Source organism: Ictalurus punctatus, chromosome 20, assembly GCF_001660625.3.
Source record: "Ictalurus punctatus breed USDA103 chromosome 20, Coco_2.0, whole genome shotgun sequence".
Lineage (NCBI taxonomy): Eukaryota > Metazoa > Chordata > Actinopteri > Siluriformes > Ictaluridae > Ictalurus > Ictalurus punctatus.
The window spans coordinates 22,425,227-22,450,226 of NC_030435.2; the positions used below are offsets into that span (position 1 = coordinate 22,425,227).

Here is a 25,000-nt window from a genome sequence, read left to right on the forward strand (position 1 = left end):
GGTTCCCTCAAGACATGTTTACTCATTCACCATGAAAGAATATGTAAAAATCGAAGCCTCTCTGAACCGCTTTCGAATTTCGAACCATTTTCATTCAGGTATCCGTGCTCATCTGAGCACCACATCCTAAAAAACAACTAATTCTCGGCAGTGTCGGCGCCTTCCTGACAGATGGCTCGTCACCGTGTGTGGATCCAAAGGCTATTTACGCCGAGTAAATTATGAACGGAGAGATAAATAATACAGCGACGGCCGAGATGGCGTTGACGCGACGGCTCGAGTTATTGGACCGGAGAATAAGTGGGTCTGGGTCTGACGAGCCTTTGGAAGACAAGGTTGAATTTTTAGCCTTGTGTACGCTTGAAGGTTGAAACGACAAACCTTGCAGAACAGATCTAAAAAGGTAGAACTGCCATGAGCGTTTCCCCAAACCAAACTATCCGTTAGGGGAATATTTGTTGAATGTTCGAGTGGCATCACCGCATTCGGATCTCATATCTTGCATGTTCGTACACTGCTTAATGTGAGTGGGAGAATATAAATTAAGACATGATGAGGATTAGGATCAGGCTCTTGGAAGTCCGTTTCACTTCAGCAAATAATACAATTCCGGCGCCATCTAGAGGCATTCAGACCAAGCACACAAGCAGAGGAAATATTACTGTGTCGAATTATGCCTTACTGATGGTGCACCCGAGGATGCTAGCTTGTGCTACGATTTTCTTTTAATTTTGTCGACTAAATCAGAGCAGCTTCTGAGATTCTGAAGGAACATTTGGAGAAGATATTACGGAACAATTACCGGGTATATCCCGACGTCCGGGATTAAAAAGTGAACTGGTTGAAAGTTTCTATACAAGATGGGACTTACTTCTTAATACTATCCATGACGTAAGCACAAATGGAAGGCAGGCGGATGTTTAAAAGCTTTGTGGAAGGGAGATTAACACCACCTGGTCTTATAAGAATCAAATCTATGGTGCCTATGGTAAATACGCCGTTGAAGCCAGCAAAGAGGTATTGGTCAGGTGGTTTCAGCAAGTTATGCGTGTTGGATAACAGAGTCCTAGTATTACCCCAGCCGTCATGAATCATTTGAGAATATTAACAGGATTTAGCAGCTCCCAAGGCGTTATTACGCGTAAATCGAATGTTGCACGTAGATTAGTGGCACGGACGCCGAGACCAGACATTTTACGCCGCCTCTCAAGTCGTTAACCTTTAGCTCGAAGGGCACGGGGATCTTCGGTGAGATGATTATGAAAAGGTTACAAGAATGTACTCCGCTAGACTCGAAGTCACCGATAGAGCGCTAAGCCGAATATCACAACAGAACGGCGAGATCGAAGAAGAAGGATAAGAAGTAAATAATAGAACGCGGTCAGAGGTTAAGAATTCGGTTCGGTTGCCCGGAAAGACCCGAATAAGAAAGATTTGAGTATTACTGATGTACAAGTTCGACTGTCGACATGAATACATTGGCGAGGTACATAAAAGGACTCAGAAATGTACTTAGCGTAACGAGTCGTTCGAAATATCGTTGCACCTTGCACGGGTTTTAGATAAGTGTGAACCCTCCACTTGTGTGCACAGACCTGTATCACGGTAGGGAACACTAAATTTACATTTAACGATTTACATGCAGGAATTTACATTTAGTAAGGCAAATGAATGAAGGCAAATCAAATGATTCATACCCAACGATTTGGATGATCGACAAAACTAGGAGACAACTCTGGCGAATGAAGCAGCATCCTTTCTGTAAGATACTCGTAACTCATAGCGGCCGACGTCGCGATACGCAAGACTACGACTATTTACGACGATGTCTTGCGTGATTCAAGCAAGACGCCTGGGAAGAACCGATAAAACGTGATCAAATCGTGCGAGCTGTCCCTATCGAGCTGGTTAAACACTTGCTCAGCCAGACCAAACAGGAAGGCATGATTTTAGAAGTTTTATTCAGTCCAGACCCAGTGAAAATGAAATCCAGTAACGCCTTTCCAAAGCGAGAAGCATCGGAGAAGGGACGCAGTGCACGGACAGCGCTGTGGGAAACCGCATAGTGTCGAGTTTGGCTTTATGCTGGTGGTCAGGTTCCTTAAAGTTTATTCGATCGGAGGTTCGTTCAGCCGGCAGAAAACGATTTTAAGGGGTGGGTACTCTCAAACCGGAGGACGCCGTGTGGAAAGAATTACGTGCTGAAACGCTATGGCCTTCATTTCTCCGACCTTGAAACGGCTCCGGATTTAGGTCTATTATAAAAGAGTGTCAGATTTGTCTAATGGATAGTGGAACAGCTTTGCCACCGTCTTTCTACAATACACACAAAACTATAACCGATGTCTCGCTCACAGAGTGCCGAGAAGGAAATTAATAAGGAAACGTCACACGACATGACTATGTGCTTCTACCAACAACGGCGACACATCCGAATTCTCCGAGGCAACGCCGTAGCGACTGATGGGGGAGTACGATCCGCGTCTCGCCGCCTTTGACGTCGAAGCTAAAGCTGTGAAATAGGTACGACCGATTCGCTGACCAATTCAAAGGAGCCTCCTGAGATATAACGCACATAATCAAAGAACACAGGGGTAGTGAGATAAGTGTAACAATACGACTACTGGGTTCAAGATTAGAAATCGTACTTGCATATAAAACACGCGCAGAGGATTAACGAGGTCCTGCGAAACTGTTTCTCCAGATCGTTTTCCGTGCCCTTTGGTTGTTCTTTCGTGTCGCATCCTGCATTATTAGCATCTTACCTGGTTGACTCTTGCTATGACGCAGTTAGTGAAGGCATTGAGGCGAGTCAGGATGTTGAGGATGCGGCGCCAGCGAGATGGATTGGGCTCGGCGGGCTCCTCGCAGGAGCTCCGCATGGACCACTGACGAAGTCTCGGTCCCACCGAGCTGCCATGGGCTGAGCTGGTGCTCCCGCCACGACTCCCCCTAGAGTACAACGCATTCCCACCAAAGATGTAGTTCATCACCAGTGAATGCGCTCTGATCCACAATCCAGAGCGCTGCACTGACGAACACAAATCTAGCCCAAGGCAAAGGGGGAATGAGCGCGTTTATGAACAATTTCCTTAATTATGAAAGCGGCTTCCTGTGTTGGGCTGTATCTGGTGGTCTCATCTGTGCAATGTCCTCGTGACCCCGGGATCCTTCAGAGGCTCCCGCACGCCCACTAAGCCGCACCCAACGGTCCAGATACGGCACGGACAAACGTTTCCTGCCGAAAGTCGAGCCAGAGAGGAAATATCTACTCAAGAGTACCAGTTCTCGTACAAACCGGCTATGTTTCATGAATAGCTGGTGATGACACGCTAGGAGAAAGAATCAATCGTGGAACTCATCAAGAACTGACAGCCGATCTTTCTCAGTTGCTATAGTAATACCCGTGTGTCCCTCAACAAACATCAATCAAACTGTAAATGTGGAGGCCAGCAATTGAATTACAGCAGACGACTCCGTTCCTCGCTGCGCCGGGTTCAACTCGAGTCAGAAAGCCAAACGACAGACACAACCCCAGACCGAACGGATGGTACAAGATGAATAAAAAACAAAAACCTTCATAAACAGAACGTCCTAAAAGCAATCCGGATCGTCGGTAGGCTTCCGCCGTGCTTGTACGAGTTCGTAGCCCTAACGTTCGGTCTACAAAACGCTGCCGCCTTATCCGAGGGGACCTTTTCCGGCAAGGCTCTTCTGGAGATGTGCCACAGGTGTCGGATGGGTCGGGTAATTTTGTCACAAGGCTCTGCTTCCACTCCTGAGGGAGCCAAAGCCATGGCAACAGCTCCCACATCTAAGAGAGCCAGCAGGATTTCCTGCTCAGGCTCCGGTCTCCTGGACTGCAGCTACGCCTCAGTAAACACGCCCCTCGGCTTCATACGCTGACATGTTTATTAGTGTACTCGGTAAAAATCATCATCATCATCGCTCAGGCATCAAAGTACAGGCTTGCGTATGATGTCGGGTATACTCGAGCAATCTGGAAAAGTGGTTCTCCAGATGTTTTAATATAGCCAAACAGTTAAACCTAGGACCTCCGGCTGGTACTGAATCATTTTTAACACTTTATTACTATGAATCCGGGGGACGGCAATCGAAACAAGTGCCGAGCATCTCTTCATCTGCTGTAAGGATAAAACCCTGATGACAGACATGGCACGCCATCAATAATACATCCCCAATTACCCCTGAACATACTGTGTGCATGTCAAATGAGATCCCTGCAAAACCCGTTTACAGCCTTTCCTTGGAGCTAAGCCGTCCTGTCTGTCACCTTCCTAATTGACAATTAAACCACCACACTGCAGCACTGGGCATCGGTGCCAGCAAAGAAGAAGCAGCAAGAGCAGATGGAAGGAACAGCATGACCCTGGGAAAAATAGGGGAAAATGAGATCGCAAAGCTGGACACCCCAGTGGACCTGTTAGAATCGACCGGGGTTTGATGGCTGAAATCTTTTCCCAGGCTCTGCAGATCACTCCTCGGGGGGCTCATCGAGCCGTTAGCGCTTTCTGACGTGCGTGTTATTAATTATAATAATTAACGTGATCTCCAGCCGTCCGAGATTTCTTTTGTAATGAGTTGAACGATGTTTTTGTTTGTTTGTTTGTTTGTTTGTTTTAAAGTCCAGATCTCTCACCTCCTCATCTGCAAACTTTCATGCGAATACTGCCGTCAACGTCGTCGCGCTCTTTAGCTTGAAGGGTCTTCCATACTTCGGAAGGACCGCGCCGTATCGCCGTACGGCCGTCCCGGACCTTTCGGACCGACTTCTATGGTGGAACTTGTCTGGGAAAAACGGTGAGTGAGAAAGGGAGCTCCTGGTCGTTTGTTTTTAGGAGCTGAAACCCGATCGTTCTTACTTACGTTAGAGATTGCTGAACTTTTCCTCCTATTGAACGCCACCGTGACTGTGACAGCAAGACCGACGTCCCCCAATGACATCAGAGCGACACACAACCGCCAGCGGCTCACAGGAGCAACAATACAACAAATTAGCACCACAAACATTTCGATATAAAACACATTTAACGCGTTCCGATAAAGAGTGGGGGTCCTCTTTATCGGTTGCCGTCCGGACTCGGACGGCATCCGGGTAATAAAAGCCGGTCGTGAAATATTCTACGGAAAGCCGGTTTTCATAAACTGCCTATGAATATGATCCGATTTGATTCCCATTACCCCCTCACTATAGTCCATAAGGAGACAAGTTTAATTCGATTCATCTCCGGACTGACCGCTAAACAACTCCGAACTCTAAGGATGGAGGAATTTTGCTCCTTAAATCAAGTTAAAAAGAAAAAAAAAAAGAAAAAAAAAAGAAAAGAAAAAAGAAAAAAAGATTTCGGGGGAAATCGTTGTGTACAAAAATTAGCTCTCGAGAGCTGCGTTATCTACTGATCAAACCAACAGCGCGTTAAAGATCACGTTTAATCACGATTTACACGAGCGACGCGTCCGTTAATTACGTACGTATCCACGGCGACAGACGGCGGAGGTATTTGCGCGACAGACGCAGCAGATTATTACTTTTTTTAATCATTATTGAGGAAACGCTGCAATCTTTTTCGCATCACTAACATGGGACTCATTTAGCAAGCAACTGTGTGTGTGTTTGTGTGTGTGTGTGTGTGCTGCATGACACGAGCACGCAGGTTGCCAGGCAGCAGGGGGTAGAGGTATGCGCTTCCACGTTTTCCATTAGACCATCATCACACACAGCCGCTGCAACACAGCCCGTAAAAAAGCGCTCGCTTTCCGAATGAACTGGTAATGAGATTTTAGAGGGGGAAAAAAAAAAGTGTTTTTTTTTGTTTGTTTGTTTTTTTTTTTTAAAAAGATTAGGTATCGGGTTTTCTTCTTTTTGCTTGCAATGACGTACCACCGTGAAATGACGCACCACTGCTCCATCAGCGCATAACCAGACTATAAACGCATGCCAGGCTTCCTGCCGATCAGACATTTCATCCCCCTGAGCCATAAATCGAAAGCGTGCAAAGTATTAGATGCAACAGATGACGATACAGTCGAATACCTTCACACGCGCGCGCGCGCGCCATCAAAACATCAACACAGAACGTGTGATTGGCTCCTGGCACGGTCCGGACTTACCAACAAGTGCAGATGCAGTCTCTTGGTTCTCCTCAGGGTGCCCATGATGCGTCGGCCCATCTTTTTGGCGTACCACACAGAGTTGAGCATTGTGGGCTCGGGTTCGGACGCGAGTGCAGGGTTCGTGCTCCGACGATGCACGGCTCGATAGTCCGGGCTTTTGTTTCCCTACGCAGGCATCTCAAAGACTGCTTTTGCACGACTTGTACATCAGAGACAAGAAGAAGAAGAAGAAAAAAAAAAAAAAAAAAAACCTCTCTCAGGTTATGTGAATCTGTGATGAGTAGAGAGAGAGAGAATGTGTGTGTGTGTGTGTGTGAGAGAGAGAGAGAGAGAGAGAGAGAGAGAGAGAGAGAGAGAGAGAGAGAGAGTGTGTGTGTATGTGTGTGTGAGAGAGAGAGAGAGAGAGGCAGTGGCTGTTTGACGCACACTGCTGCTGCGGCAAGAGAGCGAGTGAGATTGAAAGTCAGGGAGATAAACAGGAGAGCAGGAGAGAGATTCCTTACAACGTCTCGATCCTTAAAACGCTGCTTTATTCACCTCCCTCTCTCCTCTCTCACTTCCAAACCACATCTCTCTCTCTCTCTCTCTCTCTCACACACACACAGGTCCACTCAGAGCTCGGGGCAGAGCAGCTGATTTGCCTCTTCGAAACGCTCCAAATGAGTCAGCAGGAAGCGTGAGACCAGACCTAGATTGGACACCCGACTCGCCTCGAGTGAGACTCGGAAGACGTCCGACTGCAGATTCGGTCCGCTTTGACGCTATTAAGTTCTCCGTAGTCCACGCCGGTCGGCGTGTCCGAGCGCCGCCTCGTGAAGCGTGCCGTGTCCTATTCGTGCTCACAGCCCGACCTCGTCTTATGCTCCCCTCAGATCCGTCCGGAGGCTGCGGACCGGCGAGTCCGTCTCATCTCTTTCGCCTTTGACGCATCATCCTGCTAATGCGTTCTCTAATTTGGGGTCTTATCCGTTCTACTCAGCAACTGGAACTGGGGGGGTGGGGAGGTGGGGGAGGAAGATGTATCGGAGCTGACGTCATTGACAAGAAACGGGAGGCAGCTCCGGAGTGAAAGTGAAGCTGATGATAGTGAAGCTAGTCATTTTAACAACTCTTTATTGATCTAATAAACGTTCGATGCCAAATGAAATACCCCCATCGTCAAATGGTGTGCTTACTGATTTACAGCATTCTCATCCATCATCACAACTGTATAATCCTGAGGAACATTCACACGTCCTAACACTGAAAACATACATATACACACACACACACACACACACACAGTCCAGCCATGCATGTGAGAAGCAAATGCTCCTGTGCGGCACTGATCCGCTCCATATTCAGCAAGAAGCGACCACTGGTGGCCAGAAGCTTCTCAGACAGACATGTATACACACAGTATATAACCAAACAAAAACAACAACAACAGAAAGTCATGCGCGTCGGGAACTGCGCCATCTAGCATTGACACACAGCCTGCGTCTGCGCCAACACGACTTCGCTCAGCCACACGACAGCACGACCACGTGACGAGACACGACATCAGACTCCACTGCCGCACACAGTGATGGCTGCATCCAGTTCCCGTGGCTAAGTTTTCAGCTAAGGGTGTTACCTGGTACGGGGTGGAGGGGCTGAGGAGAGGGCTCTCCTCGCTCGCCACCGCGGGCGGCCCGTCGAAGATGCACTCCAGAGACTCAACCTACAGGGAGGGGCACGCAACGTAACTCAGCTTATCACACAACACACGAGCAGGCGTTTCAGAAGAGCTCACAGTTCAGAAGGAGATCGTTAGAGGGGCGGGACGTGACACGGCGATAACGAAGGATGCCGAGGCTACATGAAACCGGCGAGGACGGGATTACAGGACGGAATTCTGCGCTTCTGGAAAATGTGTGCGGCGGCGCGAGGGGAAACCTTTAACGTGATTAAAAATAACGATCATTTTTGACACTTTTCTAAACTGATACGTTTCCTTTTCTTCGCCTCGGAAGTCAATTTCTAGCAAATCTGATCACTCCTAAAAGTGAAGGAGATTTCATTCCGCCCGCAGCACAGTAGTATCGTGGAGAATTTGACAGCTAATACACAACACGCCCCACTAAAGCTCCTAACACTGAATTTCCTGACCTCGGACTAGGAAGAAAAAAAAAAAAAAAAAAAAAAAAAAAAAACACACAAAAAATATATAAATAAATAAATAAAAAGCCCCTTCGACGTGGAATTCCCACTCAAAAAGGTGTTCTCAAACCCGAGTCAGTACATGATGTCAAACATTTTACTTTTCCATATCCACGAGACACAGAACGTCAGTACGTTCGCCGCGTTCGATATCGGACGCTTAACTGACCCCCCAGACACCTCTCCGGGACCTCGCTAATATTTCCAGGACGTTTTCGAATTGTCCGGGTCGTTGTAGAACGAAACAGACCGGTCGTTATTGATCGGCCGTTTTCAGATATTCCCCCACGCAGAACCTGCAGCCGCTATCGATTGACTAAACGTCATTGTTTTAAAAAATAAATAAATAAATAAAAAGAATATTAATCGAACCAAATCGTTATAAATGCCAAACAAAGAGTTCATCTTAAAAATGTGAAGAAAACCTGTATGGGTAAATGATCAAACCTTTAATACTTACAATATCAAAACATAAATCGTACACAGGAAAGGTTATGGGTCCGGTTCCGAGTATTACAGTATTAAAGCGTGGCTCTGCTGCAACTACATGAAGAATCCAAAAGGTGGAGCTAAAGCTCTGTTCGTGTCGTGATCACGGCGTGGATTCACGACGACTGCTCTCCTGGAGAAGTGTCTCCCTCACACACCCGATTCATCTTGTGACAAACGATGATGGCAGGTGATTAATCACGACCAGTGATAACGGCTTGTTTTCTAATGCGCGGCTTTGCGAATATACTCTACGTATCGCGGGAGCACCTGAGGCGTTTAATCACGCTGAGCAATGAGACACAAAGTTAGATTGCGGGTGTGGGGTAGGGGGAGGAACGGTGGGGCAGACGTTTAGTCTGTCTAGTCAAATGAAACGCTCAGACTACTGTACTAACTTGCGAGGCTTTGGAAATGGTGAAACCGTGAGATGAAACCGCGCTTAGGACTCTTTCCTCCGATTTGAACGGTCGGAACATAAAGTCGCGAGTTTGGGAGGGGAGAAACGTCGGACCGCGCCCGCCGCGGGATCGGTTTGAGGAAGCGTCCGAGCCAATCGTCTGGATTCGTCGCATCCTGATGCCTAAAGTGTGAAAATCTCAGATATCAAATGTCCGGGCTTCGTGTCGTTCACAAAAACCAGCGTGAACGTAAGTTAAGAAAAAGGACGAGCGGCGGCTAATAACGTGACTTTAGCTGGACCGCGTGTGAGGTAAGAGTTCACCAGGTTTACACCGGTGAGCCGAGAGTTATGAGAGGTGGCAGGCATGAATCGTGCGTGTGCTGTTAGCACCGAGTCGCGCCAGAGCACAGGAGTCATAAATCTGAAAGCAGAGGGGCGCACCGGAGCACGACGACCACGGGAGGAGCGCTCGTAAATGTCCTAAATGTCCACACACACACACACACCTCTTCCTCGAACACCCAATCACTCTGCTGTTCAGTTAGCATACTGAAGCGTGACTGCGGTTCACCTTGAGTAAAACGCCTCAGAGATTTCACACAAACATTCAGAGTCGGGCTCGGTCACTGTCTTTAAAGCGGAGACGTCGTCGTATACAGCACGTTACGGCGAAGCTCGTTTTTTATTCCTTTCTTTTTTTAAAAAAAAGCTAAAAATGCGTAAGTATACACTATACGGTCAAAAGTTTGTGGACACCCGACTGAACCGTTTCTCACGATCTTAAAAACCTTTTGATCTGAAGGTGCGCGATTAAAACGTGTGAAATCGGTGCCGTAGATAAAAAAAAAAAAAAAAATTATAACCGTCCCGACAAATCCGTTTGTTCCGTTAGACTAAAACGAGCATTTTATTTACAGGACGGACGACTCGGAGGGAAATATTTCCGAAAAGCGGCCGAGGAGAGTGCGGCGTCGGCGCGGACTCCTTTAATACCGTGTGAAAATCGTCTCAGGGAAATTCCTCGAGAAATCGCTCGAGAAAACGCCGAGAATACATTTCTGGAAATGTAAAAAAAAAAAAATTTTTAATTTTTTAAAAAGGGTAAAAACGGCGTCGACTTTGAAGACGAAAAAAAAAATTATTTTGATTTAGTTGGGATTTTTTTTTTTTTTTTATCACGACATAATTCACGTAGTTCCATTCGTGTTACTCCAGAGTTTTGATCACTTTATTATTATTATTCTAAAACGGGAGGGAAAGATAATAATAAAGAATGAGTGTGTCTAAACCTTAGATGGGTAGTGTACGTGTATACGCTGTAACATTTCATGTAAATGAAATAAAAACGTAAAACCAAACTGGAAGGAAAAAAAATAATTAATAAATAAATAAATAAATAAATAAATAAATAAATAAAAGAAACGTCCGCTTAGATTAGAGGGGAAATAATGAATGTCTTGGCTGATCGGGTAAATACATACCGCATTTTGTAAATACCTGATCGAATTAATTTATTTATTTCATTATACAGTTTTTAATAGATTTTTTTAGTATTATTAATTTGTACTCTCCATCTGTACAGCGCATGCTAATAGACCAAATCTCATCACTGTTCGGCAACGCGATCGATCTGATGACACGTAAACGTGTGTATTTCAGAGCTCAGAGCCTTCCTCAGATGTGTGCTCTCTGCAACTTCCCCTGTTATTATCTGTGCTTTGCTAATAATGCCACATGTGCTGCACCCGCGAGGGGGTTAAAGAAAAACGTGCCCTATATACAGAGCTGCTTTGGGGATCGAGACTCCCTGCGGCGAAACCGTCGTCCCTGCTGAAGAGCTCGGCTCGGAGACTACGCAGCATGTTTTCGTCAGGCTTCAGTGTTGTGGGGACAAAAAGAAAAAAAAAGAAAGAAAAAAAAAAAAAAAGGCTGACGATACAAAACTGGCACTGGGCCTGTGAGCTTTTCTTTACACCATGCACGGCAGGAGAGGCAGCGAGTGAGTGTGTGGCTGTGTGCGTGTCTGTGTGGATGGCGTGGGAACATCTACATAATGTGAGGTGGACAAATAAACAGGATGGCAGTGATGCTGGGAAAGGAGCGTGTGTGAGAAAAGCTGAGTCGGGGTTAGAGCTTTACCTTCATGGGGGAGATGTGCGCCTGGGCCACGTAGCCGTGGACGTTTTCGATCTGCGAGATGTTCTTCTCGGCCACCTGGACGAGCTCGGGGCCTGGCGTCTCGTCGGTGAGCGGAGGCGAGCTCTGCTCTTCGGGAGACCCGTCCTCATCGTGGTGTTTGTACTTCTGTGGAGGAAACGGAAAAAGAGGAAACCATGAAGGACAGAAGGCGTGTTCTCCGTACCCATCAGACGCATGAGGCCTCGCAAGAGGTGTGGCCTCTCCGACGGTCAATCTAAACGAAGGGGGGGGGTGTGGTCTCTGAATTAGTCGGCGTGAAAGTGGAACGGTCCACGCGCCCGTCCGTCCCGCGTTAAAACGACGTCCGCGTTGATACGGACACACGCGGAAACGCATCGTTTCCGTCCACGCCGAGACACCGTTCTCGTCCAGGAGCTTTTCGAAAAACGCTCTCCCCCACAACTGGACGAATCTGAAAACGCAGAATTCTCGTTTTCAGAGAGATTCAGAAACGGTGACGTATTTCGGTCACGTGACCTGTTCGACACAAACAAGATGGTGGACGATGCTGTACTGCAGCTGTCGTGAATGCTATCCAGGTTGGTGGCTCCGTTAAACATCGATGCCGCTTTGTACGACCTTAAATAAAACGCCCGACGGAAACGGCGCAGGCCGAAGCTTCACACGTCGGGACGTGAGCGTGTTCGGCCGTTTCGGTACGAACGTTTGAAAACGCCAGCGAAGACGGACGGTGTGTTTTATAAAAAAAAAAAAAAAAAAAAAAAAAAAAAAAAAAAAAAAAATCAAAGACGAGGTTTTCAGATCCGTCCGGATTAACGTGGACGGAGCCTTATGTTAAGGCTAGTGAAAGAGGCGTGGCCTCTGTACCCGTCAGTCCCGGTGTAGGAGGTGTGGCCTGTATGAATGTCAGTCCCAGTGTAGGAGTAATGGAATCTGTATCTGTGAGTCTCGGGAGAGGCGTGGCCTCCGGACCAATCAGTCTCAGCAAAGACACGATCACCTCATACTCCTCAAGGCTATTTTTCTTTAATGAAAACTTTTTTCTACATCAAATCACATTGTACTGCATTCATTAATTTAGCTTTCATACATCGGCTCGTTCTTGTGTCACATCATCGCAGAAGTATAAACACCCCCCTCCCTTGTGACCTTGGGTCACAGTCTCAGCAACTATTGTCAACTCTCTTGCATGTATTAAATAACAGACATATGATTGTTGCTCATGCTTGCCATGACATGCCTGTAAGGTTTGGTTAAGAATATTTGCAGATGTTTAAACATGACTCAACCAAAGCTTCCCATTTACCAGATAATGTCTATCCTAATCCTAGTGTATGTCTACTTGGTATACTAGGAGTCACAGTCTCAGCAACTATTGGCAACTCTCAAAAGTCTTGGTACAGAATGACTTCTACCGCTTGAGATACTTGACCTTTATCTAACAAACACTTTACAGTACATCCTTGGCTTGCATGTATTAAATAACAGACATATGATTGTTGCTCATGCTTGCCATGACATGCCTGTAAGGTTTGGTTAAGAATATTTGCAGATGTTTAAACATGACTCAACCAAAGCTTCCCATTTACCAGATAATGTCTATCCTAATCCTAGTGTATGTCTACTTGGTAGACTAGGAGTCACAGTCTCAGCAACTATTGGAAACTCTCAGAAGTCTTGGTACAGAATGACTTCTACCTCTTAAGATACTTTGGCCTTTATCTGACAAGCACTTTACAGTACATCCTTGGCTTGCATGTAGTAAGTAATGGACATATGGATGTTCTTTAAGCTTGCCATGACATGCCTTGCATGTATTAAATAACAGACATATGATTGTTGTTCATGCTTGCCATGACTTGGCTTTAAGGTTTGGTTATACACAATTGTATAACCCCCCCCCCCACAACCACCATCACGGCAGAAAGTGGTTTGACAGCTTGCGCTTAAAAACATTCAGAAAGATCTGAAATGGAGATGAAAACGCCTGAGAAACAGATTATGGAAACCTGCACTTATCGTCCCTGGAGATGTTGAATAATGCATGTCAAATATGCAGTGATGAAAATGAGATCCGTTTTAATTTACATCTAAATTTTTTATTATTATTATTTACCCCCCCCCCACCCCCAAGTAGTAACGTCGGTCAAAGCGTTCTAGAACGGAACGAGACATTAACGAGTAAACGGATTGCCTGCGGCATCGTGTGCTCATGTTTCAGCTCCGGGGCTTACACCGCTGAAACACGCGAGAGAGCCGCACGCACGGGAGACCCGCCGGGTAATCCTTAAATTTATGATAATCTTAAAGCAAAACACGCAGCGCGACCCCTTTAAAAGGTGACGAGCTGTTATCAAGTCTACGCTGCGCCGTGCTTCCTGCGTTACTCGACAGCGAATCATGTACGCGGGCGGACACGCCGCGGATATTCGTCAGCTCTTTATACGGGACGTGCATATTCATTTCTTCTCGTTTAGCGGTAGTGGTTTCGGATGAGAAACGAAAATGAGATACGCGTGTCATATGCTTGACAGATAATGCACGATAACCGTACACGCTGAATAACGAAAAACTACCACGAGCCGATCAGGGGGCCCGAGCGCTTTCGGCCGAAGAAGATACCTAGTTGAAAACAAAAAAAGCTCGTTTTTCTCTCTTGTGAAAATAAAACCGTATTAGATGCTAAAACGATCCTTTCTATGCTTTTTAATGCTCGGTGAGTGAAAAACGGTCACATATTTTTCCCCAAATCCCCCCCTCCCTTCCTTACTCTGGAGAGCTCTGGTAATGATAAAATCAACAAAAAAAACAAAACAAAAAAAAAACATCCTATTCTAACCCCCCCCAGTAATACAGTGGTATAATCTGACGCCGGTGAGTGTGTGTATATCTGATGAGTCGTTCCCTGTACAACCAGGCGATGGTTGGGGTTGCCATGGTAACAGGGTTCCCGGCCTACTGACGAGTTTTCTCTACAGATTCGCGTCATGCTAGTTAAAGCTCATTTACATTTTCCTACACATTCCAAATCTAGATCGGAAATTACACGCTGTCTGATGCAAAAACAAACAAACAGACTTCTTATAGTTACACCCAAACTTATTTTTTTTCACCCAAATAGATCTATAGAAAAATCTATAACCCAGAGAGCCAAACACGAGGCCTTAAGGTCATTCGGCCAAACGTGATAAACACGGGATCATGAGAGAAATGGTAGATCGTCTTCTTTTGATGAGCACACGAGGAGGAGGAGGATCTCCAGGCAACCACAACCACTCGGCGTTGCCTCGTAGCTCAGCGCTCAAACCGTCGCGGGTTCCGGCACGTACGTACGCCGTAAGAGCACGTATATAAGCCGTGACACGACCTCGGTCGGGAGTTAAACGTGGATGAGTCCTGTCAGAATCCGTACAACTTTACCGTTTAATCCAGAATCAGAAGCTTAGCGAAACCCGGACCTCGTGCGCGTCAAGAGGGAGAATTAAAACCGAATTAAAATAATGACACGCCACCTGCTCCTACGCCATTAGGAGTTGGAAGTGATTCAGTAAAAAGCTCACTGCCCACACTTCCAAATGACCCAGGGAGAATATTCCACCAGCATCAGAGCTCAAAACAAGAGAGAGTTCTAGAAGGACAGGTGCTTCCTGCTGACGTACGCTAACCGTCCTTCGGCTTGTCGGACGGGAAAGAAAAAAATGATCGAAACGAAAACGCTTGTGAGAAACAAAACTAACCATGAACGGATGCAGACGTGTCCTAGTTTAAAACCGACTGAAGGACAAACACGTAAAAAAAAACGTGTGCTCTGAACAATTAGCGTTTTCAAGAAAACGGTCTCTTGTAGGTCAACCGGGGACGTGCAGGGAGTTCCTCAGGGGCGGGGGATCCAACGCTGACTGAACAGACTGTGCGTGGCCACGATAATGAATATGAGAATGACACTACGAATATAACCTAGTGGTGCTTTATTTCTACCTTTACAGAAATATTTACAACAAAACGGCAACTTTTATCGGAGGGACGGATCTTTGAAAGAAAACGTAAACATCAGAATGACTACCCACAGATGTAGTGACGCACCCAGTGTACGTCACTTACGGTAAAAGTCAGTAAAACTATTCACGTCACTATTAAATTTACTCCGCAACACGTTCCCTCTCGACCGCCGTGAGCGTATAAAACGCTGCTAATGTTACGGAAAGGTTAGCAAAAGCGCTAGTGGTTTGGGCATACGTGTCCGCCTGTTGAAGCGAGACGCGTCGCGACGACGAGAACGTCTGACCGCCGGTTCGAGACGGACGAATAAAACAGGAAAATTCTCAGACTCTCTCGCCATTCATTTGCTACCGTTGTACCGTTTTCTCCGAAAACTACGTCGCAGATTTTGGAGAAAAAATACAATTTTGACTGCAGCATTCGCACAAAAAAAAATAAATAAATAAAATATAAAAAAAATAAAAACACTCCACGGAATCTTGTACGGATAAACAATGTCGTGTTTACTAACTAAAGAACCACAGAGTACACGTTATATCCGTTTACAGTTCTATTTCATGTTTTGTAACGTCTATGAAACGAGCAAGTTCCTGTCCTCATGTACGTTTTTTTTTTTTTTTGGTTTGTTTTTTTCCTACTTCTCTTGACGATTAGAAGAAAGAAAAAAAAAAAAAGATTCAGCTCGTCATGTTTTGAGAAACCGGATATGGCTAACTGGTCAGTCCTGAAGACTTTCCCATGATGCAAACTTACAGACTCTTACAAAGCCCTGACACTGGAGACTCCTTCCATAAAGGTTAAACAACCACCACCGTACAGATTTAACGCGAACGTCGATATAAACGTCTGTCGGTCTGTGTCGACTGGCTATCAAGGGTGTGATTTAAGATTCAAAAGTAAATATATAAACATTCAGAAATCTGCAACTGGAAAAAAAAAAAAGGCATTTGGACTGAATAAGATTTTTTAAGCATTACGCAGTAGAAATATGGACAATTTTTCACATGGTGAACCTACGATTGTTTTCAGTGGTAACAAAAGCGGTAGCTCTTTGGTTGTAGCTAAAGATCGGTGCTGCGGATATAACCAACACCGAACCAGTGACGGTATGTTATGTATCTTTGGCTCACAGATGAAGCAGCTGTAGATTTAATCTACAATGGAAGCATCGCGAGTGTCGATCTCGGCTCATTAGCGTTAGGGAGAGGGTGTTGAAGCGCGAAGCGCAGCTCTTCAGCTACCGTGACCGTGTTACCCCGGCGTCTCTGCTGAAAGCTCATGCCTATACAGAGGGGCTTACTCTCGCTATTGTTTCATTATTGCAACACCGTGCCAAAAAAGAGAGAGAGAGAGAGAGAGAGAGAGAGAGAGAGAGAGAGAGAGAGAGGAGGGGAAACCGAATCCGTATCCAACTCGTGCCTTGCAACGTAGCTAAAATTAGAGCTTGTGCATGCGGCCGGCATGTCCCGAGAGAAAAGGACGATTGATGAAGGAATTAGTATTTAGCAGAGGAGCAGGCCAATGCGCTGCGTAGAATCCCTCGTACATCACTGTCATGTGGACACATTAGCCTCGGTTTAATCAAAAAAACACTCGCAATTCAATCATTTTGGTAATTAGGGCCTATCTCTGTTTCCTGTCGCAGGTAAATAGCAGACCGGCTAAATCCTGCGATGAGAATCTGTGTCCATTCCTCCACGTTTACCCAAGATAAAAATGGATATATATATTTCCAATCTTTTTTTCTAAGGAAAAATATGGAACTGGTGCACTGAACGTTTCTTTTCTTTTTTTCTTTTCCTTTTTTAAATGTGTTAAAAAAAACCTTGATGCAATTCTGAAGAAATCACTGGATTGGTTTTCATGCCAGGTGTTACAGATATAACAATTTTAACAAACAAACGTATAACCCAAATACTATTACATGCGGTTCAAGCCGCATGCCGTCGATGCTGTACGACGCCGTGATGATTTTGACGTCGAGGAGACCGAGTTAAGGTCACAAAAACTGATCCGTTCATCTGATGGTTAACTGCGAATGATAAATCCTACATCCGACCACTCGTCCCTGGGATCCCGCGCTCACGGGCCTCTCGGACGGATGCGCGGACAAACCGAAAAGACGTCAAAGATAATAACGAAAGGGAGCGATTTTAGGCGCCGAGATTCGACGCGCGACTTTTTTCACGGTCGAAATCTGAAGACGGTGCGTTGAAAAAACGACGGCAGCGACGCTGTGTATCCATGACCGCCGGGTAATACGGAGGCCTGGATGCTATCCGGTTCGATCGGTTAATTTAATAATCGGGCAATACCGGTCTTGTATAGACCCGATTGAAATCTCGAGACACCCGGGATGTGGAGGAGTCACATGGGAAGACCGTCTCTGTGCCAGCACTGCCATCGGTCTTAAACGGGGCAGGACGCCAAAAAAAAAAAAAAAAAAAAAAAAAAAAAAAAAAAAAAAAAAAAAAAAAAACACTACAGCACTTCACTCACATTTGCAAGTACAAATGATCCCAAGTGCATTTAGAAAAAGGTCTTTATAACCTTTGGATATAAAAAGCTATGGAGTACAGTGGAAGTTAGAGGGAGGAGAGAAAAAGAAAAAAAAAAAAAAAAAAACGTGCGTCTTTACGGAGTGGGATTATAAGGTGAACTAGAGACGTTCGACGCTGAAGTTCAAAGTAAAGTCTCTCGGTTGTATTTTATTGAAATGCTTTGGCAGCATTATCACAGAGAACGGGTTGCGTATAAAGGATTGAACTGACCCTTTTATGAGGGGAAAAGTCAAGAAAATATATAAACACACCCTATTGTGGAATAGCACGGTTTAATCCCCGATAGAGTGTAGTGGTTAGAAAAGCGGTCTTTTCTTATATTATATATATATAAAAAAGCGGATACTATAAACATTGTGCTGCTCAATAATCATAAATCTCCACGGCTGGAAAAAGGAGAGGGTATTTATGACGAAATTATGGGAGGAAAATATGCAAATTGGTAAACTGCGATTAAATATTAGCGCAAATTAAATCAATTTTTTTTTTCTCCAATCGTTTAAAATGTAAAAACACTCTTCCTACACATCATATAATTCAACTTAAGAGAAATTATAGGTGTTTTTTTTTATTATTATGATAACGTGGAGTTGGGTACCAAGTAGATACTCTAGGTCCTTTAAGACTTTTTACAATATACATGATGAGAAATTTTAAACTGTAAAGGATTTCTTTCTTCTTCTTTAAAAAAAAAAAAAAAAAAAAAAAGTCTAGCAATAATTAAAGACGTTTTACAATTTAAAAAAAAAAAGAAATGAATTCCGAACTTGTTTTGCTAGCACTGCTCAGACGATCTGCGGGGTCAGAGGATAACGACGGATACTAGCCGGTTCGTTCCGAGATTCAAGAGGATAATGTCGTGGTGAAAGTGGTGCGGAGGACGCCGCGGGATGCGACGCCCACATGACGAGCGTCCAGACAGACACGACTGAGAGTACAGTTCCATCCCATTGAAGTGTGTGATATTCTCTGCTCCTGTGATCAGTAATTAAATCGAGTGGTTTTCAGAAGGTTCCACCATGCACACGACACGTGGTCACGGATATGGAGCGCCAATGTGGATTGACACGAGCTGGAGTCAGTAATTAGGCTCTATATATATATATATATATATATATATATATATATATATATATATATATATATATATATCCACAATCTCCACCCGTATGGGACACTATACGGTCAAAAGTTTGTACACACCTGACTATCACACTCAGATTTGCTTGGTGAACATTCCAGATTGGCTGTTATAATGCGCTCCACTCTTCTGGGAAGGCTTTCCTCTAGATTTTGGGGCGTGGCTGTTGGGATTTGCGTCCATTCAGCTACAAGAGCTTTAGTGAGATCGGGCAGTGATGCCACGTGAGGAGGCCTGGGGTGAAGTCGGTGTTCTAGTTCATCCCAAAGGTGTTCGGTGGGGTTGAGGTCAGGGCTCTGTGTGGGACACTCGAGTACTTCCAGTCCAATCTTGGCAGACCAGCTCGCTTTGTGCAGAGGGGCATTGTCATGCTGGAAGAGGTTTGGGCCAGTTAGTTCCAGTGCAGGGAGATTGTGACGCTACAGCGTACGAAGACGTTCTATACGATTGTGTTCTTCCGACGTTGAGGCAACAGATTGGAGAAGAACCACATATGGGTGCGATGCTCAGGTGTGTTTATACTGTTGGCCATATAGTGTAGGTGTACCGGACGATGTCATAACGACAAAGACAACAAACGCGTGCGATCTGAATGAAAGGCAGAGCGATTAGTGCAGGATGGAGAGTGTTGACTAAACCCGCAGGAGATGACCGAGCGAAGGAAGGGAGGATCGGATTTGAACGCGGCCACGTCGTCCTGGAGCACTGGAGTACAAAGTGAATGAAATAATCGCCAACTTTTAGCTAATCAAACCTCATCTAGCGTCTAACCTTCACTCCAAGTAATAACTTTTTTTAATATAAAGTTGATGCTCAATACAGAACGTAGACACGTTTTTTTTTTTATTATCGTACTTCATATACGATCGACATTGCATCTTTAAAATGCCGTCTTACCCGGACGCACACAGTCGCACCTACCCTAAAAACCCCGTGACGGGTGGAATTAACGAAAATGATCCGATCTCAATATCAATGGCAGACTGGATTGCCCCAATTTCTCCCGCTGTTGCGCAACGTTTTAAAATCGGCCGCCTAGAAAGTGCGTCGGCGTGTCTTTTCCGACAACGTACCGGCTTCTGTTCGCATCCGAGACGATATCACAGGAATCTGACCGAGTCTGGTTACCGGGATTTAAAATTTGGCTAGCGTTCACAGCTTTACGTGCCACTGAACCTCGTGTGTTAATGTTACTAAGAGACTACGTGCCTAAGAGCGATGCAAAACTGCACGTTTTAAATACTGCGGTAAGATACGTTGGTGTTTTTGGGGTTTTTTTTGGGGGTTTTTTTTAGCACTTTGAGTGCAAGAACATATCTAAGTTGTGTAGGCTCAGCTAAGTGGAGACTCAAGAGGATTAGACACCGAACAGCAACACGATCGCTTGTGGTTTCCCTCTGACTTCCCTCTCAGCAGTCTGCCATTGTTGGCACTCAATTAATGCTCCCCAGGCGAGACTCTAAGCACGTCTGTCACCTAGCTAGGAAACGGGTAAACCAAACAAGCAGACAAGCAACCGGTGTTGGGGTTTCTGGCGTGCACCCACCTTACAGCCGAACATGAGGGAGATGGTGCTGTTGGTGCAGGCCACTTTACAGTGGCACAGCATGGGCGAGAAGCAGTCCAGCTTCTTGATGCTGGGAGACATTTTCTCATTGACATTTTCGGCCAGCGAGGAGGCGGAGACGCGTCTGAGCCGTGAGCGCTGCCTGCTCCTTCCCCTCCGACCTCCTCCTCCACCTCCTCCTCCTCCACCTCCGCTGCTGCTGGTGCTCCCCGCTCTCACCATCCACCCTCATTCCTCGCATCACTCCATCGCGCCAAGGAAAGGACAGCCAGACTGCTTCCTTCATCCAGCAGGCGACTTCTCCTCGATTCTCTCTCTCTCTCTCTGTCTTCTTCTTCTCCTTGTTCTCTGGCGTTTTACTTAAGAGTGTTCGCTGTGGCCGATTTCCCCTCCGGCTCGCGTCGTTCCCTCACGGCTGTCCGTCAGACTGGAGGCGTTTACGTTACGGCCCCGTGGGAGCCATGCCGAGCTCCTGTGTGTGACTGCGTGTGTGAAGTCCAGCTCTCGGGGAAGCGAGGCAGCTGGCTCTTTTCCCCAGGAGAGATACAGAGTGCCGCGGCTGTGAGTGTGGAGAGAAAAGAGGCGGAGAAGAGAGGAGTGGGGGAGGAGCACGAAGCTGTGGCAGCGCGTGGGGTTTATCGGCGCACGGATACCATCACGGACGGCACAAAATACGAAAAAGCCTGATCTCGAGAGTCAGCGTGAGACAGAGAGAGAGAGAGAGAGAGAAGGAATGAAAGGAAATATCCTCAGTGACGGCAGCACTCCGAGTGGGAGGTGGGATAATGGATGGACTTCAAGTATATTTACATGAACCGGAGAACGACTGAGGGGGGTGATTGTGATTGGTCGGTCTTCCTGTGACCTTTTGACGTGACTCTTCCTACACAATAAGAGACAAAATGAACCAAGGGACAGAAATAGCCAGAAACGCTCTGGCAGAATCGAGTTCACGCTCCGCCACTCTCAGCCTCTCTAGACACCTCGAAATCACTTCTCTACAATAGATCTGATTTCTTAAAAAAAACACAGTATAAAAGCTCCTCACTGAGAAACGACCCATGATGGTGCACTACACCTAAGTACGTAAGACAAAGTCTCGGTGCACTAAATATAGAGCACGTACGCCAAAAGTTAACCGCAAAAACGACTGAAACGCTTCATAATGGACTTGTTTGTTTTTTTCTCCCCTCTTTAGGAAGTAATGCAGCTTTTGGCAAAGAAGGTGCACGTTCAATGTCTCTGTACCAGTAAAGGAGGAGCCCAAGAGTCCCTGTAAAGGAAAAAAAGAGGTGTGGCCTCTGTGGCTGTAATTCCCGGTTAAAGTAAAGGAGGCGTGCCTATTAGACCCAGTAAAGTAAAATAAAGAGGGTGTACCAATCAGAAAAGTAAAGAAGGTTGCTGCGTCTCAATTCGCCTACTTGCACTACACGTTTTTTTTTTTTGTGAAGAAAAAGTCTATACTTTTCGGCGTGTAGCCAAAGGGTACGTATGCAAGTACCGGGACATACGAACACGTCACGTAACGAGAGAGAACGTTGTTGCCTAGTTACGCGCTCGGTCAGTCACCGTAGACAAACTCCTCGTTTCTTCATCCTTACAGAACGTACACGATATTATTCAACGTACCGTTCCCTTGATTTACTTTTCTACCTTTTCATTTGCACCTCTCGGAAATGCGTCCATGAATTCGGTGAAGCAAACCAAAGCGCAAGGAGTTATTAGTGATGGGGTGGGGGGGGGGGGGGGGGGGGGGTGTTCATGGATCCACACTTCGAAACTCTAACGAAAACAGTAGACCATCGGGGTACGTCCGGGATTCTCGTTCCGATCGGGACGTACCGATTCTGATCTCGGGTACTATTTAGGACGGGTAGCGGGCGAGACGGGACGCAGCAGGTGTCCCCTCTGTGCCGGTCCGTCTCGGTAAAGTTAAAGATGCGGCGCGACGGAACGAGACGCGATCCTCGTAAAAGGAGCCGTTGCCTTCTGCGTCTCGGTACCGCTTCGGTCGAGAAGGCGTGGCTTCCCAGTATATGAGGCGTGGCTTTTGTGCTCAGTTCCAGTACGTAAAGAAAACAAGATGTCTCCCTGTTTGTACAATCCTAACACGCATCACAATACATCGCATAATTTTCCATTAAAACAGCTCTAAATGACATCACACTGATATCGATGACCGCTCTAAATGTTCGATTATGCATCAGTCGGTGCTCACCGTACCCCCTCGTACGGAGTGATATATATACCCCCCCCACTCCCCTCCACCAATCCTAAGATTCACCGAAAGCCATGAACCGTGCGACATGCTAAAACGGACATTAAAATCTCATTTCAATCTGGAGCACCACACATGACTGAGTTCCTATCAGCCGTGGTTTTAAATATTTTAAGCTATAAAGCTTATTATTAAAAGAATGAGGTCAGAGGATTAACACCGCTCTCTGAGCCAGGCGCACTCTTTGTACCAGTTACCCTGTTTTGCCTTTTTTTCCCCCTGCCGTGTGACTCAGAGATGTGTCACGCACAGGCCTGATTAAAGGGCATCGAGGTCCGGCAGTCTTTTTCTAGCAGCATCCTATTTCCAGTGATTCTTTGGATAATTCTGCTTCCTCTTTTGCGTCACGAGTAGATGAAGGACTTTAGGAAACCACAGCAACGTCTTTATTTCACACCTACGAGCTGCACACAGTGACGTTCCTCGTTTTGATGGCCGCTACGGTAAGCCCCTCCCGCTCGGTAGTGTTTGGCCGAGTGCAAGATTCCCTGGCAGTGACGGGGGAAAGCCCTCGGCGGGATGGCACGTTAGCGCGGCTTCGGCACCACTGACGAGGGGAAGGGCACGGCAGCGAGAGGAACGCCCTGCCCCTCACGAGGAGCGTGCAGTCGTGATTGTATTGAAGTTTCGGTAAGGAGTCTCGAGAAGCGCATCTCCGATACGTGCCGTGTCGTACGGTCGGATCGGAAATCCGTCCTCATGGAGTTAACTAGCACTTGTGGCGTTTTTACTCGACTGTGACGAGCCTGTAATTTTACTGTCGCACCAAACCCACTAATGCAGCAACACACACACGTGCAGAAATGGAGATGCACACAGCTCCATCCAGTGGTGGTAGTTAGTAATACAGGATCGCAAACCCCTTCATCATTTCTTTGTTTTGTTTGTGTTTAACTGCATTATTTTATTTAACCAGACTGTTGCGCCGGTATTAAACGTTCATATCGTCATTTCGATAATGACCCGGCGTATCATCACACTGCTGTATTAAAACAGGTTGCACAAGATGGCTCGGTCCAAGCAGCTTATTAGCATATTGTCTTTCGTAGCGAGTCAAAAATAAAGACGGACCGCAGATATGGGGCGGCTGTGGATCGGGTGGTAGAGCGGGTTGTTCGCTAATCGTAGGGTTGGCGGTTCGATCCCCGGCCCGCGTGACTCCACGTGCCGAAGTGTCCTTGGGCAAGACGCTGAACCCCAAGTTCCTCCCGATGGCAAGTTAGCAGCTCTGCTACCATTGGAGTGTGTGTGTGTGAATGAGACACAGTGTAAAGCACTTTGGATAAAAGCGCAAAACAAGTGTAGACCATTTAGATATGCTGCGTCCAAACAGGACGGTCATTAAGTCTGGAACATGAACACTGCCCGAAAACGCCAAACCCTACTTGGGATGGAATTGCGACGGAGTACTGAGAAGTACCTACAATGTTGGTAGTGTGCGTGTTCAGGATCACTAGAAATCACAAACCGGTTACGTGCAAACGAGCAAAACCAATAGGTACGCTATAAGGACAAGCTTACGGCATGAAATGAAGATGAACTCGGATAAACGTGTAGTGCTTTATGAAGCCAGTAGAGGGAAGCAGTTGAATGCAAATGTTTCAACCTCTTGGTTTCTACTGTTTAATGGAAAATATCTACCATGTTATGTTAATATTTATGTATTATTAATAACGTGGAATAATTTCAACTCATTTGCATCAAGTATTACTAAATATCCAATGTAATGTATGAGGATGAAGCAGTCTCTAATGCTCCGGTGTGTGTGTCAGTAGTGTTTGTTTTTTTTCCCCTGCGTTGGTCACATGGTGGCGCTCTGACTAAGAAAGCTGAAGGGGGGAAACAAACAAACAAACAAACAAACAAAAAAAAACAACAGACTAGAGTGGAGAGAGCCATAGAGGGGACTCCATCACCATCAGACAAAACCAGCGGAGTTCCCCAGTCTGACCACGATGGGTGGAAAGAGTCAATTCCGTCACAGATGGCAAATTTCCCCTCAAGGGTTTCTTTCTGTCCAGCTCAAGTTTAAACCCCCTGATTAGTCACAGAACACTGACCATTAATCACATCTTCAGCACTCTCA

At 46.1% G+C, this 25,000-nt stretch overlaps 1 protein-coding gene across 22 annotated transcripts in view; it reads right to left on the reverse strand.

Moving 5' to 3' along the window:
* The window catches only part of dlg1b (discs large MAGUK scaffold protein 1b), an 85,561-nt gene that overhangs the window by 37,804 nt on the left and 22,757 nt on the right, over positions 1 to 25,000 (reverse strand). For 10 of the 22 annotated variants that reach the window (XM_053673573.1, XM_053673574.1, XM_053673571.1 and 7 more), the window contains 2 exons: positions 11,348 to 11,512; positions 7,751 to 7,837 (listed from right to left, as the gene is read on the reverse strand). In XM_053673573.1, coding sequence (XP_053529548.1) covers positions 7,751 to 7,837; positions 11,348 to 11,512 — 252 coding nt within the window. Of the gene's footprint in view, positions 1 to 2,765; positions 5,249 to 6,132; positions 6,306 to 7,750; positions 7,838 to 11,347; positions 11,513 to 25,000 lie in introns of those variants that run through there. The other 12 variants (XM_053673578.1, XM_053673584.1, XM_053673577.1 and 9 more) reach the window with 4 other exon arrangements.